The sequence below is a fragment of the Tiliqua scincoides genome, chromosome 7 (genome assembly GCF_035046505.1).
Source record: "Tiliqua scincoides isolate rTilSci1 chromosome 7, rTilSci1.hap2, whole genome shotgun sequence".
Lineage (NCBI taxonomy): Eukaryota > Metazoa > Chordata > Lepidosauria > Squamata > Scincidae > Tiliqua > Tiliqua scincoides.
This window is the reverse complement of record NC_089827.1, coordinates 42,805,878-42,819,468: the sequence shown is the minus strand read 5'-3', so window position 1 is coordinate 42,819,468 and position 13,591 is coordinate 42,805,878. Positions and strand designations below refer to the sequence as shown.

Below are 13,591 nucleotides of genomic sequence, written 5' to 3'. Positions count from 1 at the left end.
TCTGAGAGGGAGGGAGGAAGGAAGATAGTTAAACAGCACAGTCTATGAAGGAAATATTTTGTTAGCAGCTCCTAAATAACAACTTCTTGGGCTGGGTTCTGTTTTTAGGGTCCAGGAATGGCAAGAAAATTCTCTGCACCAAGCCAGCTCTGCATCTCGATGGCATCCTCCCTTGGTGCTACACCGATCCCTGCAGCATCGGCTACCTCCCTAGGTCACTTCACAAAGGCCATGTGCCCCCCTCAGCCGTACGGTTACCCAACAGTGCCCTTTGTAGCTCCTTGGAGCGGGACAGGTGGTCCAGCACAGCAGCCTCTAGGTCAATTCCAGCCTGTAGGAGCTGCCTCATTGCAAAGCTTCAACATCAGCAACTTGCAGAAATCTATCAGCAACCCCCCTGGCTCTAACCTGCGGACCACTTAATAAGACCCAGACATGTGTCTGGGTAGACCTTGGGGGTGGGTGGGGGGAGATGGGACCCTGAATCAACTACTAGGCTATTGGTGCCCAAAGGGGAATGATTTTTTCCCCTCTAACCATTGCTCTCTGCTCTCAGTAAGGAAAGCCCTTCATTCTGAAGATGGGGAGAAGGGTAATCAGGATCTTCCATGATTTGGACGTATTTCCTCTCATTTGAGTGTGTGTGTGCGTGGCCAAGTGTGTAAAGATGGAAGTCACCAAGCAAGCCAATGTCCTATTGCTGTAAAATTCCTTTGGCTTAAGAGGCTGAATTCCTGTGGGCTGAGATGGGGGACTTGCTGCTGTTTGTAACATGAATCTTTAGTATGCTGTTCGACTGGCTCTGAGGAATCCAGCTTAGGGGAAAAGCTGTCCATCCTCCATCTTGCCTCCTCCTTCAAGCCATCACACTGAAGTTCCTGAGCTGACAGGGCAAACAGGTGGACTTGCAGAACAGCCCATGCTTTGAGATAGGTCATTACTGCTTTAAGTAAAAGATATTAACAGCTTTGACTGCGGCATTAGAGCAATTTAAATTGTTTAGAAGATACTTTTTTAAAAGTTCCCTGCGGACATGTACTTACCATCAGTTTTGATGTGGAAACACTGTGATATATAAATGTTGTTGGACAACAGTAGATTAAAAATGAGTGGAGTAGAGGGTTAAACAGTTAAAAGGAAAAAATGGGAAAAAAGCTAGCTATATCCTGATACTTATTGGAGACACTTTAACTTTTTTCCTTTGTATTTTCATTGTATTAGATAAATGTGAATGTATAATTGTATAAATTAATGTACTTGAATACTTGTCTGTTTTGCCAGTATGCTTGCTGGATATTTTAGTGCCTTGGACTTTTATTGCTTCTGAAGTTAGCATCACCTTCCCAGCAGACTTTAGACAGGCAGACAGTAAGATGGGTGGGGGGAGAAAGAGGGGTGGTCAGTTGGTCATGGCTTCTGGAATACCAAAGGGTTAACACATGGGATGTTTGTCCTGTACTGGTGTCTAGAGTAAGTGTTGGAGGGGGAGTTACTGCAGCTGTATGTTGTCGAAAAGTAAAGTTACAGAATGGTGAGGAATCTTAAGTGATTGACACAGCAGCAATGAGGGATTTAAGTGGGGAGCTGAAGTGAAATGAATATAGTGATCAGAGTGTAAACTGGGCTGACTGAAAGCTGATGGAATGGGGAGAAGGGGGTGCTTCTTGGAAAAGGTCAGCTCCAATGGGTGGTTTGTCTTAAATGGTAACGTAGTGAAGTTTTTGGTAAGGGCGATGCATGTTAAGGAGTTGGAGTGATCACTTGGGGGAGGGGAGAGTGTCTGCTGGGATTTGCTTCCCCCTCCCTTTTATTCAATCCATACAAGCCAGGAGTACATCTTCCTGGTGCAACATCCATTGCCAAGGATGATACACTTGAAACAAACCAGCATCAACAATGACATTTGTCTTTATGGTTTTGTTCCATGGCTAAAGGACTTAAAACTGGTACCAGGACTGTAACTAACTGTTGCCTTCTAGTAGGTGTACTATATCTCCTACTTTCCACTCGCCTTCCTCTTTCTAACTTAAAATAATGGTTCCCTGTTCAAATGAAATACTGCAACCAACTAGTATTACTCTGTATTGCTGCAGCAGGCTGTGAAGGGTCAAAGTACTCCTGCATGGTACTTGGCAACAGCTTTACTGCTGGTCTGGAAATCTGTGTACTAAGGAGAGTGTTTTTTTTTCTGAAGTTCCTCTAAGTTTAGCAGGGAGTATTTTCTTTCCGTATTTGTTTCACTCTTCCTCAAACATACCCACAGGTCTTTGGGTATACCCATACCTCATGTTGAAGATTACAGTGGCTTTGTCAAAAAGGTAGGGCTGGGGCTGAATAACAAAAGGAGGCAAGATTTCAAGAACAGCCCCCCTCCCCAAACCCTCATGGCTGTGATGGGAGCATAAGGAAACCAATTGAAAACCTGTGTTCTGGCCTGTGGCTGAGGAAGAGTTTCTGAGCACACAACCTGAGCGAGGCTAATGTGCAGAAAGTACCGATAATGAGGAATGCCACTTCATGATAGAGGAACTGGTCAGCTGAGTGTTGCACAAGAGTGGTATTTGGGTTTAATGCATTTGAGGTCAGGTTTTCCCTTAGTTATGCAAGAACTGGTTTTATTTACCATTGATTCCCCTCCTGTGGATAAAATAACTGAGGTCTAGAGGAATAAACTAATGCTACTGAACTGTTAAATTATTTTGTGTTTAATATTACACTTTGAGTACCTTTTTTCCACAAGATCTGTTTCTGAATTACAGATGTTTTCTTTACATTATTTAACAATGTACACTGTAAAAAAAATAAATAAAATGAATTCAAACCTTGGGCTTCCTTGGCTGTAGTTAATGGTATGTTTTGCACTAAATCCAGGCATTGCGCTTCCTGTATGATTGCGCTTTGTGCTGCAGTTTGTTACCTTCTTTGTAGATATTTAATGAAATCATTCAAATAAACCAAACATGCTTTTGAGCTGTGGTTTTTCATTTTCAATTGGCTTCCTCTACACCCTGAAGCTTATTGACTGTCAGTTTCATTTGAAGGGAGATTGCACATGCCTCAGCCATGATCACAGCATCGATTGTTCCTTCAGAATTTAGAACACAAAAAAGTGGTTAGCATCCAGACAGAATAAAACAAGTTGTGATCTAGACAGCATGTGTTCTGTTGGAGTTGCCTCCATTCAGGGCCTACTTTTTCTCATACTGTATTAATGTTGCCATGCACCTCACAGTATCTCAGCTCTTCCTGTGCCCAATCAACCTTGGCCATGTTGCCTACTTCCTAGGTCTTCATTCTGCTCCTAGGAATCCCTAGATTCTCAATGTTACCCAGTGCTGTTGAGCTATTTTTCACCTATTGCCACAGCAAGAGAGCTATTTTCAAAGTTACTGAGCTGCTCAGGTTGTCTTCAAGCAGCTTTCCTTGTGGATTGTGCTGGTGTCTTAACAGCTGTGCCTGCTTCAAAGCCCCAATCATGCCTGCTTGTATGGTGGATGTTCATAACTCAAATATCTAAGTTGGAGGGCCCTCTGTATAGCCTGTTACCACTACTAAAAAATCTTGCAGTGATGCACTGGCAGGACCTTACACTGAATTAGTGATGCACTCCCATTAGTTGAAGTAAAGGTGATAGTGTTGAAAAAGCAACTTAAATGGTAGGCAATCTTCACCCCTGCCTGTTACTTTAGAACAATTAACTGTAACTTGTATTGGCAGCTAATGAAAATAGGAAAAATACAGATTCGGTAAATCTACATTCAGCAGTCTGTACTATTACAGCTGAATGTATTTTGTAAGTGGGCCTCACACTCAAAAGGACCATTTATAAGATAACCTGCTTGAAAGAAGCCAAGAGGCATTTGGATCAAATTGGAAATGGCATGCAAGGACTTCAGCTTTCCATAAATGAGTCAGTGTGGCCAGATTCTTCAGTCAAACAATGTTCATGTGCTCTCGTTTCTTAATAGCCCTGAGATGCTTTTGTCACACAGGAACATTGAATGTTTGTTTGAATGGATGGAAAGGTTGTCTTTGAGTACCTTTTGTCAGTACATCTTCCATGAATGAAGTGGACCATGTGACTCTGCAAGGCTCACATGGGAAGCTTTTCCTTGAACTTTCACTCCAATCCCCTTGCTCTGAATGTACTATGGTATTTCCACAGAGCAGACATGCTACACTGTTTGGAGAAATGAACATTTCTAGGTAGCTGAAAGCTGCTAAGTAAATCTTCTAAACATGTATGTTGCTGGAGATATGAATGAATTTACATGACTAACAAATACAAATATTTCTTGATGACTACCTGAACTAAGTACAGATGTGTTAGCATGCTTAACCCTAACAAAATGGCCAAAGAGGAAAAAGCATGTTGTAATGAATTAGTAGCTGTTAAACTTGTAGCAAGCCAGTCGCTTGCTACAAGTTGTTACTGGATGTTGCTTATTCAAGTTCAGATAAGGAATGGAGAAATGATTCTTCAATGAGGAACAAGCTTTTCCACATGGAAAAGACATAAGAGCCCCCTCAGGAAGAAAACTCAACCTACTTAAAAGTAGAACATGTTTATTGAAACATTTATTGGATAAACACATATCAAAGTACAGAGCCTCCATGACTTAAGATTTCAAATGAGTTATCTTTCTCTTCCATGGACCATAGTGCTACATTCAGAAGCTTCTACTACACACACTTGATTTAAACTAGCTTGTACTACATAATGTGCTAGAGGCTGCAGCCTAATGTTTTTAGAGATCAGCTCAGTGATTTAAATTTAAAGGCCTCTAGTTGAAGAGGGAAAAAACTTTGGAACTTTACCAGCATCAGCCAAATAAATTCAAATCCTCAAGCCAGGGCTCCAGAAGTTGTCCCAAACTGAACAAAGCAAAAACAGGAACTGTGCCAGCAGGGCATGTTGCAAAGACCCCATACTCTCTTAAAATTGAATCTAGGAGGAATTGGATTGATTAGCACCACTACTTGCCAGATAGCATCTCAGTTTGAACTGAGAGCTCCTGGCAGGAAGATGAGAGAAGGGCTGTTCCCCTACTTTCACAATGTAAAGTACAAAAGTTCCTCTGGTCTATTCTATCTCAAGTGCTAGTTGAAGCACTCAGAACAGAAGTAAGAGACATGTAATCTTTATATAGGTGGGGCCTGGGTATCTGCAGGGGATGTGTTCTCAGACCCCCTGCAGATACCAAAAATGGTAGATAAGGAAATCAGCAGTTTTTGGTCCTCCTAAAACCTTTTAAAGGCATAAAAACATCACTTCCAGTTTCTACCTAAAAACCAGAAGTAGCATTTTCCCTGCTATGGGGATTCATTCTGAAGCCCCCCCTCCCCCCAGGGGACTGGAGCACAGCTCCAATTTCCTTTTGAGGGTTCAGGTAGAGCCAAGACTGACTCAACACAGGTCCTGGGGACCTGAATTGAGCCAAATCGGTGAATGTAAAATCTGTGGATAAGCAGCTTCCACCTATATTAACAAGGTGATTAAGTGCTATATAGTGGTTGGAGGGAATTTAACCTCCAAGGAATAAAACCCAATTTTTCAGGTAAACAAGCAGTCATTTGACTCCAGTTTAAAAAAAAAAAAAAGCTGTTATTATCCCACCTTCATTCAGAAAGCTCTGGGTGCAAACTGAGTTTCCCTCAAGCACCCAATGACACCAAGCTACACAGAGCCTGCTTATTCTCTTATATGCCATTCTAGAACGGTTAGTAACCACTGACTGGAGACTAGTCAGAATATACTGCCTTTCCACCCACCCTCCCTTTTTGGTTTGCTTAACACCCAGCTTGAGGAGTTCTGCAAAAGCTTGTTTAAGATTTTGCATTTGCTTGGTCATAAAAAAGGTATTACCAGATTGTGGTTTTTAAATTTTTCTAATAAACCAACATTTTTTAGTTTCACACTCCCTCTAGCGTCCATACCAGGGCACAAACTACTCATTCCTCAGTCCAGCAAGTCACACAGTGGCAAGATTCCCTTACATCTGTGGTTTTTAGAGTGTGAAACCCGCAGTCTTTGCAGGGGCGGGGGAGGCAGTGATGTGATCCCCAGGATCATGCTCTGCCTCCGCTAAACCAGAAGTGGAGCGCAATCTTTCTACTCTCACTTTCCCTGACGTGGGGAGTTCTGCAGGCACTCGCGCATGGCTCCCTGCACCCATGGATGGCTGCTGTAGGGTGCACCCCAGTCCCTGCAGCCCCATCAGAAGGGAAAGTGGAGCAATCACGCTCCGCTTCCAGTTTAGCGGAGGTGAGGCACAGTTGCCCTACTCTCACTTTCCCTGACCTGGGTAGCCTTGCAGAAGGTCGCGCAGGGCTCCCCACACCCCCAGGAGGCTGCAGGAGGCTTGGACAAGTGTACCTAAGCCCCTGCAGCCAGCCCCCCTGAGCATTGTGATCCTGGGGATCACGCCGCTGCCTCCTGGGTGCCCCACCCCTTAAGGGGAAAAAGACCTGGGCCCTCAGGCTGGGGCATTGTGATGCCCCAGTTTGAATACCACTGCCTTGCATGGATCTTCTTCAGGCAGCACAGTGTAGGAAACATTGGTATGGGAACCAATTTCTTCACAAGCTGAGGCATTACCTTTTCATTAACCATGCTAAGACAAACTGCTCCTCTGGGTAAACCTACAAATGAAAAGTCTGAAGGTGGCTTGGGGGTCTCTGGACGTAGTTCTTACCAAGCTACAGGTCCTAGAATTTTTGGGGGAAAGCCAGATTAAACTGCTATAATTATAACTGCCTGTAGCTTTGGTTTTGTCAATCATGTCTAACAAAACTGGGGTTACAACCCTTTGTTTCTAAAGTAGACATCCTCAGAAAAGTACTGTAATTTGCTTTTTGAGACCCAATCAACTGTCTCCCAGCAGGCAGCTGAAAGAAAACCAAAGGTTAGTTGTACTGTTGCTATCAACTTAAAAGCTAGTAGGGTGACATGGGGAAGGAGGCTCTTCAGCAGTCCTTATTGCTCCCTGGCTTACTTTGTACAAGCAACAAAAACTGAACACTTCACACTTCTGCTAGACCTCATAATGCTAGGCTACTGCTCTTCACCTGGTGAGCCATGACACAAAACTGGGTCACACTCACAGCAGCAGCACCATTTTTAAAGTGTAAGAGACTAGGAGACAGACAACTGGTAAAGGTTAAGTGGGTGCCCCTTCTGCACACTGATTTTCAAGGAGGATCCAGGTTCTGAAAGTGGTAATAGGCTACAGAAGATGCACACCCTGCTTTTATTAACTCAAGCTTTCACTTAAGCATTTTAAGACATGGGTTAGCACTATACAGCACTGGCCTCCTGGGGAAGCAAAGGATTAAGTTGTTTTATTCCAGAAAAGTCAGTGATTGCCTATGTTTCCTTAATTTGATCTTAAACAGTACGGTTTTAAAAAGCTACAAGTCATATGTGCCAAATTGTTAACTTTAGATCTTTGTTTTTTTCCCATAAGAACACATTTTAGTTTAAATGTTTAAGATTTGCTTTGCTCCTCAACCATATATCTGAGCACTTTATAACACATTTGGGTGCAAGACTTTAAAACTATTCTCTTCCAATTAAAATGCAGGAAATTAGAAAAGAACATTTTTGTATTTGAGGTTAGGGTTACATCTCTACTAAATCTGAAAAGAGATGAAATGAAGTGTATTTTAAATCTTCAGTCAACTATTGCAGAAACCATGTACTATATATAATGTCTTCCTGTTCTCTGCTTAATAGTGGATGTCAGTATTCAAAGAACATCTCTATTTTGAAAGATTGTCCAACCAACCAAATTATGTGGCTGGAGAAATGGAAACAGTGAAATAATAAAGCACAATTCAAGTAAATCATCTTTTGTTAAGCAGGCTCCAGTCTTCTCTTCTTCATGCCTTGGCTCCTCCTGTATGGGCTGCACTCTGTGAAAGGGAAAAACAGTTGCTTCAGAGAAAGCTCTCTTACAATTGGGCCTGTTCTTCTAGCTTGTTCTCTTTCATCAGCTAAGTGGAGCAAGCAATTATGCATGACTTCAGGAGATCATTTTTCCTGCTCTGGGTTAAAACGTGAACTTTAGAACTACGGGTGGCCCTTAGTATTGACAGGTTTGGTAACCACGGATTTGAATATCCATGGGTTCCGAAGCCATGGCGTGGGGGCCACCTGTTGCCCTTGAAACAAGACTGGAGCTGTGCTCTGGTCACATCTGGAGGACCGTCTGTGAGGGCTGAAAAGCACAACTGCTGGTGCACAACTCCAGAGGGCAACAGGGTTCCTGACCCATGGATTTGAACATCCGTTTGGGGGGGGGGGTGCTGCTCTGTATATTCTAAAACACATTTAGCTGAAAGCCTTATGAACAGAATTTGGTAGATCTCACTTCCAGGGAAGCATGCACAGAATTGGAATCTGTCTTACTGCAAGAAGCATTTCAGTGGCAGGTTGGAAGGACTGCAAAGTAATACCAGGCCTCTTACCTTGCCTTTATACTGCATAGGATTTAGGGAGGAAAGCTGAAGCCACTTCAACTCAACCGTCATGCTAAACTAAAATGGTGTGCCATGCCCCACTGTCAATATTTATTTTATTTATTCACATTTTTATACTGCCGTTCCTCCAAAGAGCTCAGGGCAGTATACACAGCTGCTCCCCTCCTTTTGTCCTCAACAACAACCCTGTGGGGTAGGTGAGGCTGAGAGAAAGTGACTGGCCCAAGGTCACCCAGGAAGTTTCATGGCTGAGGGGGGATTCGAACCTGGATCTTCCAGGTCTAAGTTCACCTCCCAAACCACTAACCACCCTGGCTCTCAATAGGTGCCATCCCAGCCATAGTGGAGAATTTTCCTACATATACATGCTATATTACCTAGTTTCTGGAGTTAGATGCACTTGCTTTTCCTTTCAACCTACCTTGTGAGTAAGAGCTATGGCTAGTGGAGGGGTGCCAGGGTGCAGATTTTGCACATGGTCTCTGACCATTTGTTCTTTGAGGTGTTCTGCTACGAGTCATCATGTGATACTGCCCACGAGGGGTGCCCAGGTGTTGGAATGGTACAGCTGCTACACTGTGATTGGCAACAGTGAGGTCAGTGGCTTCCAAAGGCAAGTCCCAAAGCTCAGGATCATCTGGATCAAGACAAACATTAACAGTGAAGGTAAAGACTCAGTCACCCATGAGTTAGGGTCACTTCTGGTGGCTACTAGTGCTAAACCTGTAATGAGACACTCACCAAACACAAACTGCCAAATCTGTGCTTTGCCTAGATAGATTCTTTCCCTAGAATGGAGGGGTGCTGAATTCTCCCAAGCCCACCAATTCTCCCCTCCCAAGGCAATCTCCAAGAAGTAAACCAAATGAGGGCAAATTGTGTCCCGTCCCCCCCAGATCTGACCTGACACCAAACCAGATGTATAGGAAGCAGTATGCAGGAAAAGGATGTACATACTGCATCATCTGAGCTGTTGCTCCCAACTACACAAAAAAGCAAGCACCCAGCAAGCAGCAGTCCTACACTCACCTGCAAGGAACTCCTCTTCCACAATGGGTTCTGGCTGTGCTGCTGAATCATTGGTTTTCATGGGAGGGAGTTTGTGTGCTTCTGAACACAGATAAACGAAAGATGTGGGAAGAGTGCACGTCTATCTGGATCAAGGTTATTTGTAGCAATGGCATCATGCAGTATTTGCCCTTCCAACTTGAAGAAAATAAACTAAACAGGAATTACATGAACTTTATTAATACTAGATAAAGACATACTTTCTCCCTGCTTATTGCTCTCCTGTGGTCCAGGATTCTGGGGGTGTTCTCCTTCCTATCCACTACAAAGTGAGGTCTATGAAGAAAGAATTGAGCAGTAGAAGACCTATGTGTCACCTGCTACTTCTGTTCTTCCTGTAGCCAGTCTGTTTCCTGTTGCCACCGGGACGCAGCTTCATAGCCCAGCTGTGGGAGCTGGCCATGGCTTGTTTACTCCTGCCTTCCAACCCAAGTGAGTTTCAGGCCACCTCCAACCTGCATTTTGGGGGCAACTGAGCTGGCCAGAGCCACACCTTGACTCACCTCTTGTGTGGAGCACACAAGACAGCAAGCTACCTCTATCCTATTGCTACTTCCTTGCATTCATAGACAAGCTACCTCGAAAACCCAGAGCTTGCATATAGTCATCATGACTTGTAACCTGTCATGATTGTATCTTCATTTGATGATTTACTGAAGCCCTAATGTATTTCCATAATATATACTCATACTACAGTTAGAATATGTTGTGATAAACACTGAGAGGCTGACTTGCCGTATTTCACAGTTGCACAGCTGGTCACTTTTGTGTGTGACAACAACAAATGGCTCACTGCACTAGCCCTGGATTCAAATCTAAGATCTCATAACCATTAATAAAAGAGTACGCCCTTAACCAAGTAGAACATGCAATACATACTTATATAATTCTGTTTTTCCTTGAACTGCACTCTGTTAACACGGCAGATTCTCAGTCTGCTAATTTTGGGACGGTTAATGCTGTAACAGATGCTGCTCTTACCTAGCATTTTATCTTGATTGCTAGCTTTGCTGTCTGGCATATCTGACTGGATCTGTTGTTTCTTCTGCATTTGCTGTCTGAACTGCTGCTGGAGCTGCTTCTGCCGTAACTTTCGCTGATACGTGGCATCGTACTCCAAGGACAATGAGACCCTGCTATGGGAACATGCAGATCAAAAGGTGTTATCAGTCTGTTGCCCCATGCCACACAGCTACACTCAGCCAGAATGGATAAACAGCTTATATCAGCCAAAATATTGTCACAGTTTGCCAAAGATGGATGAGCATGTTGTATATAATGCAATTATCAAACTGAAAATGAGGAAAAAACTTCCCCAAACTCTCGGCCTTCAGTTTGCAGAGATACTGTACATGCAGAGGAGTATGTGCAAGGAAATCTAAGCAGGGCTTCCTTGGGATCATGGCACAATGCTGAACAGTGTTCTGCCTAGCAGACATTATGCAAAATATTTCCATGCCAAATAATTTGCATAAGTTGTTCAGATATGATAGTTCTTTTGGCTCAGACTGGGAAGCTACAAAATACAGAGTCTTTGTAGTTAGATGCCACGTACACATCTAGTGCACGAGGGGTGCATTGTATTAGGGAATGAACAACCTGAGAACAAAAATTCACATAACTCCTCTGGGAAAAATGACACAACAATTTCGAATGTTTCTGTAACATTTCCTACACAACCATCTCAAAGAAAAAAAATCTACTGAATGATTTTATGGTTGGGAATTTTAGACTTTTCTTTCTTCACTGATGGAGTAAAAAAAGAAAGAGTAGTCGGGCTGAACATCGTGCCCGTGTTCACTGCAGACTCCACATAATTATGGACTCTAAGCAAAACCCATCACATTTTTCATTTACATCTAGTACCCTTCTTAACGTCTGAGGTTAATCAATGCAAACAACTAGATTTCTAGCCCCATCTAGTTGGTGTAGCTTAGACTCGGAGACTGGAGTGTGAATCAGGCCTTACCTGGTTCAAATCTTGTCTCTGCGATTAACTCACTAGGTAGCCTTGGGCTAGCCACTCCCTCTCAGCCTCAGCTCCCCAGCTGCAATATGGCAATACAACTTACCTTACAAGGTCATTGTAAGGACTACCTCAAGATAACACACATGAAGTGCTTTGCATAGTCAGAAAATGCTATACAAACATTAAGTATTATTAGGCCGCAAACCGATACACACTTGTCTGGAAGTAAGCCCCTCTGAACACAATGAGACTTACTTCCAAGTAAACTTGCATAGGATTGTGCACTGTGAGTCAAGAGGCAGGCTGATGCCCTAGGATCATCTCTGCTCAGACCAGTAATTTTCAACCTTTTCCTTCTCGCAGCACACTGACAAGGTGCTAAAATTTTCAGAGCTACTATTAGTTTTTTGACAATTAACAAGGCATACCACACTGCCACTGGGGGCTCACATCCCCAATGTCCCTACTAATAAATTATCCTCCCCCAAATTCCCACAGCACACCTGTGGACTGTTCACAGCACACCAATATGCCGTGGCACACTGGTTTGAAAATCACTGGCTTGGGCACAGACTTTACAGACTTTTGCGGCACATGGGCAAAGAATGGAAAAATGTTAAACCCCCACTCTGTATTAACAATAATGCTGGAAGCCGTTCCTATCTGTCTCCATTTCTGAGTACTGTACCCTCAACTAATCACTCCTTACAATTATTCTCTCTTTCAGCTCAGTTACATAGATCTGAATGTTCCCAAATTAACAAAAATCATTTAAAGGTATCAGTTTAGAGCAGTGATTTTCAACCTTTATCATCTGACAGCACACTGACAAGGCATTAAAATTGTCAAGGCACACCATCAGGTTTTTGATAATTGCCAAGGCACACCATGCTGCCAGTGTGGGCTTCACATCCCTATTGGCCCTACTAATAAATGACCTTCCCTCAAATTCCTGTGGCACACCTGTGGACCACTCGTGGCACACCAGTGTGTCGTGGCACACCAGTGTGCCATGGCACAGTGGTTGAAAATGGCTGGTTTATAGTAACAAAGACAATTAACTCCGATTGCACACATGACAAACTCTCAGAATAGATGTTCTATAGCAAAGCAGAATTAAAATCTGACTGGATTGCTAACCTGTTGAGTTCATTTGGTTCAATGGTATTCATGGAAGATTCTGATTGGTCAGATTTGTCACAGGTTGCTGCAGCAAACTGTTGCTGGACTTCGTTTTCCTTGTGCAAACCACTGTACCTTGCCTTCTCTATAGCAGGCTCAAAGTCCTGTCTTTTTGCTTTGCTCATATCAAAATCTGGGGGCATCTAGTAAAAAGAATGAAACAAAAAGTCATTCAGTAGTCAGAGAAATTCAGAATGTAATAGAAGCATTTCACAGACTTCTTATCTGTCAGGCTGCCCAGGAGACAAATTGCTTTCCTGGCAAACATTCCCATTTCCATAGGTTTTGGCCCTGTGCTGTGAAGTGAGCCAATACTGTTAACTTGACTAAGACAACAGTGATTTCAGTTGTGTTTAGTAACAAGTGCTATCTCTGTCAAAATACATTGCATGGATCATTTTTTATTTCTTAAGATTTTCAAAGAGAGATGAGCCTAGGGGTTTTTTGTTTGTTTTTTTAATGAAGAAAGACAAAACCAACAGATGAGCATGGTTGAGAGTGTTCTGGCTCAAATTATCACTCTAACACAGTGGTTTCCAAACTTCTTCAACTGGTAGCTCCCTTTGACCTACTGGGCCACTGGCTGTGACTTCCCATTAGTGCTACAATTCTATACATTATATAGAACAGTGAGTTTTTCCATGAGGATTCTGTGATTCCCCTGGCTGGTTTCTGTGGCTCCCCAGGGAGCCACGACTCACAGTTTGGGAACCACTGCTCTAACTGATTTATAACCTGTAAAATTCAATTCAATTTTCAAATCAAGAGCAAACACTGCCCTCTCTGGTACAATGCCAGTTAGAAGGATAAATACCATGCAGTGCTGTCAGCAAGGAATACTGTGACTATGCAAGCTGGAATGATCAGACTGCAGAAACTAAACTGATGATT

The 13,591-nt window shown here is 43.1% G+C and overlaps 2 protein-coding genes across 7 annotated transcripts in view; one reads left to right on the top strand and one right to left on the bottom strand.

The window, feature by feature from the left end:
* Window positions 1–2,970, top strand: part of LOC136657626 (serine/threonine-protein kinase WNK1-like) — a 128,616-nt gene extending 125,646 nt beyond the window's left edge. For all 5 annotated transcript variants that reach the window (XM_066634578.1, XM_066634577.1, XM_066634575.1 and 2 more), the window contains one exon: window positions 109–2,970. In XM_066634578.1, the coding sequence (XP_066490675.1) occupies window positions 109–423 (315 nt within the window). In that variant the 3' untranslated portion in view covers window positions 424–2,970. The remainder of the gene's footprint in view (window positions 1–108) is intronic.
* Window positions 2,971–4,606: 1,636 nt separating this feature from the next.
* The window catches only part of RAD52 (RAD52 homolog, DNA repair protein), a 34,233-nt gene continuing 25,248 nt past the window's right edge, over window positions 4,607–13,591 (bottom strand). The window contains exons 8-12 of one of the 2 annotated variants that reach the window (XM_066634361.1): window positions 12,659–12,843; window positions 10,531–10,685; window positions 9,511–9,591; window positions 8,903–9,118; window positions 4,607–7,914 (exon numbers count right to left, since the gene is read on the bottom strand). In XM_066634361.1, coding sequence (XP_066490458.1) covers window positions 7,856–7,914; window positions 8,903–9,118; window positions 9,511–9,591; window positions 10,531–10,685; window positions 12,659–12,843 — 696 coding nt within the window. In that variant the 3' untranslated portion in view covers window positions 4,607–7,855. Of the gene's footprint in view, window positions 7,915–8,902; window positions 9,119–9,510; window positions 9,703–10,530; window positions 10,686–12,658; window positions 12,844–13,591 lie in introns of those variants that run through there. The other variant, XM_066634362.1, reaches the window with a different exon arrangement.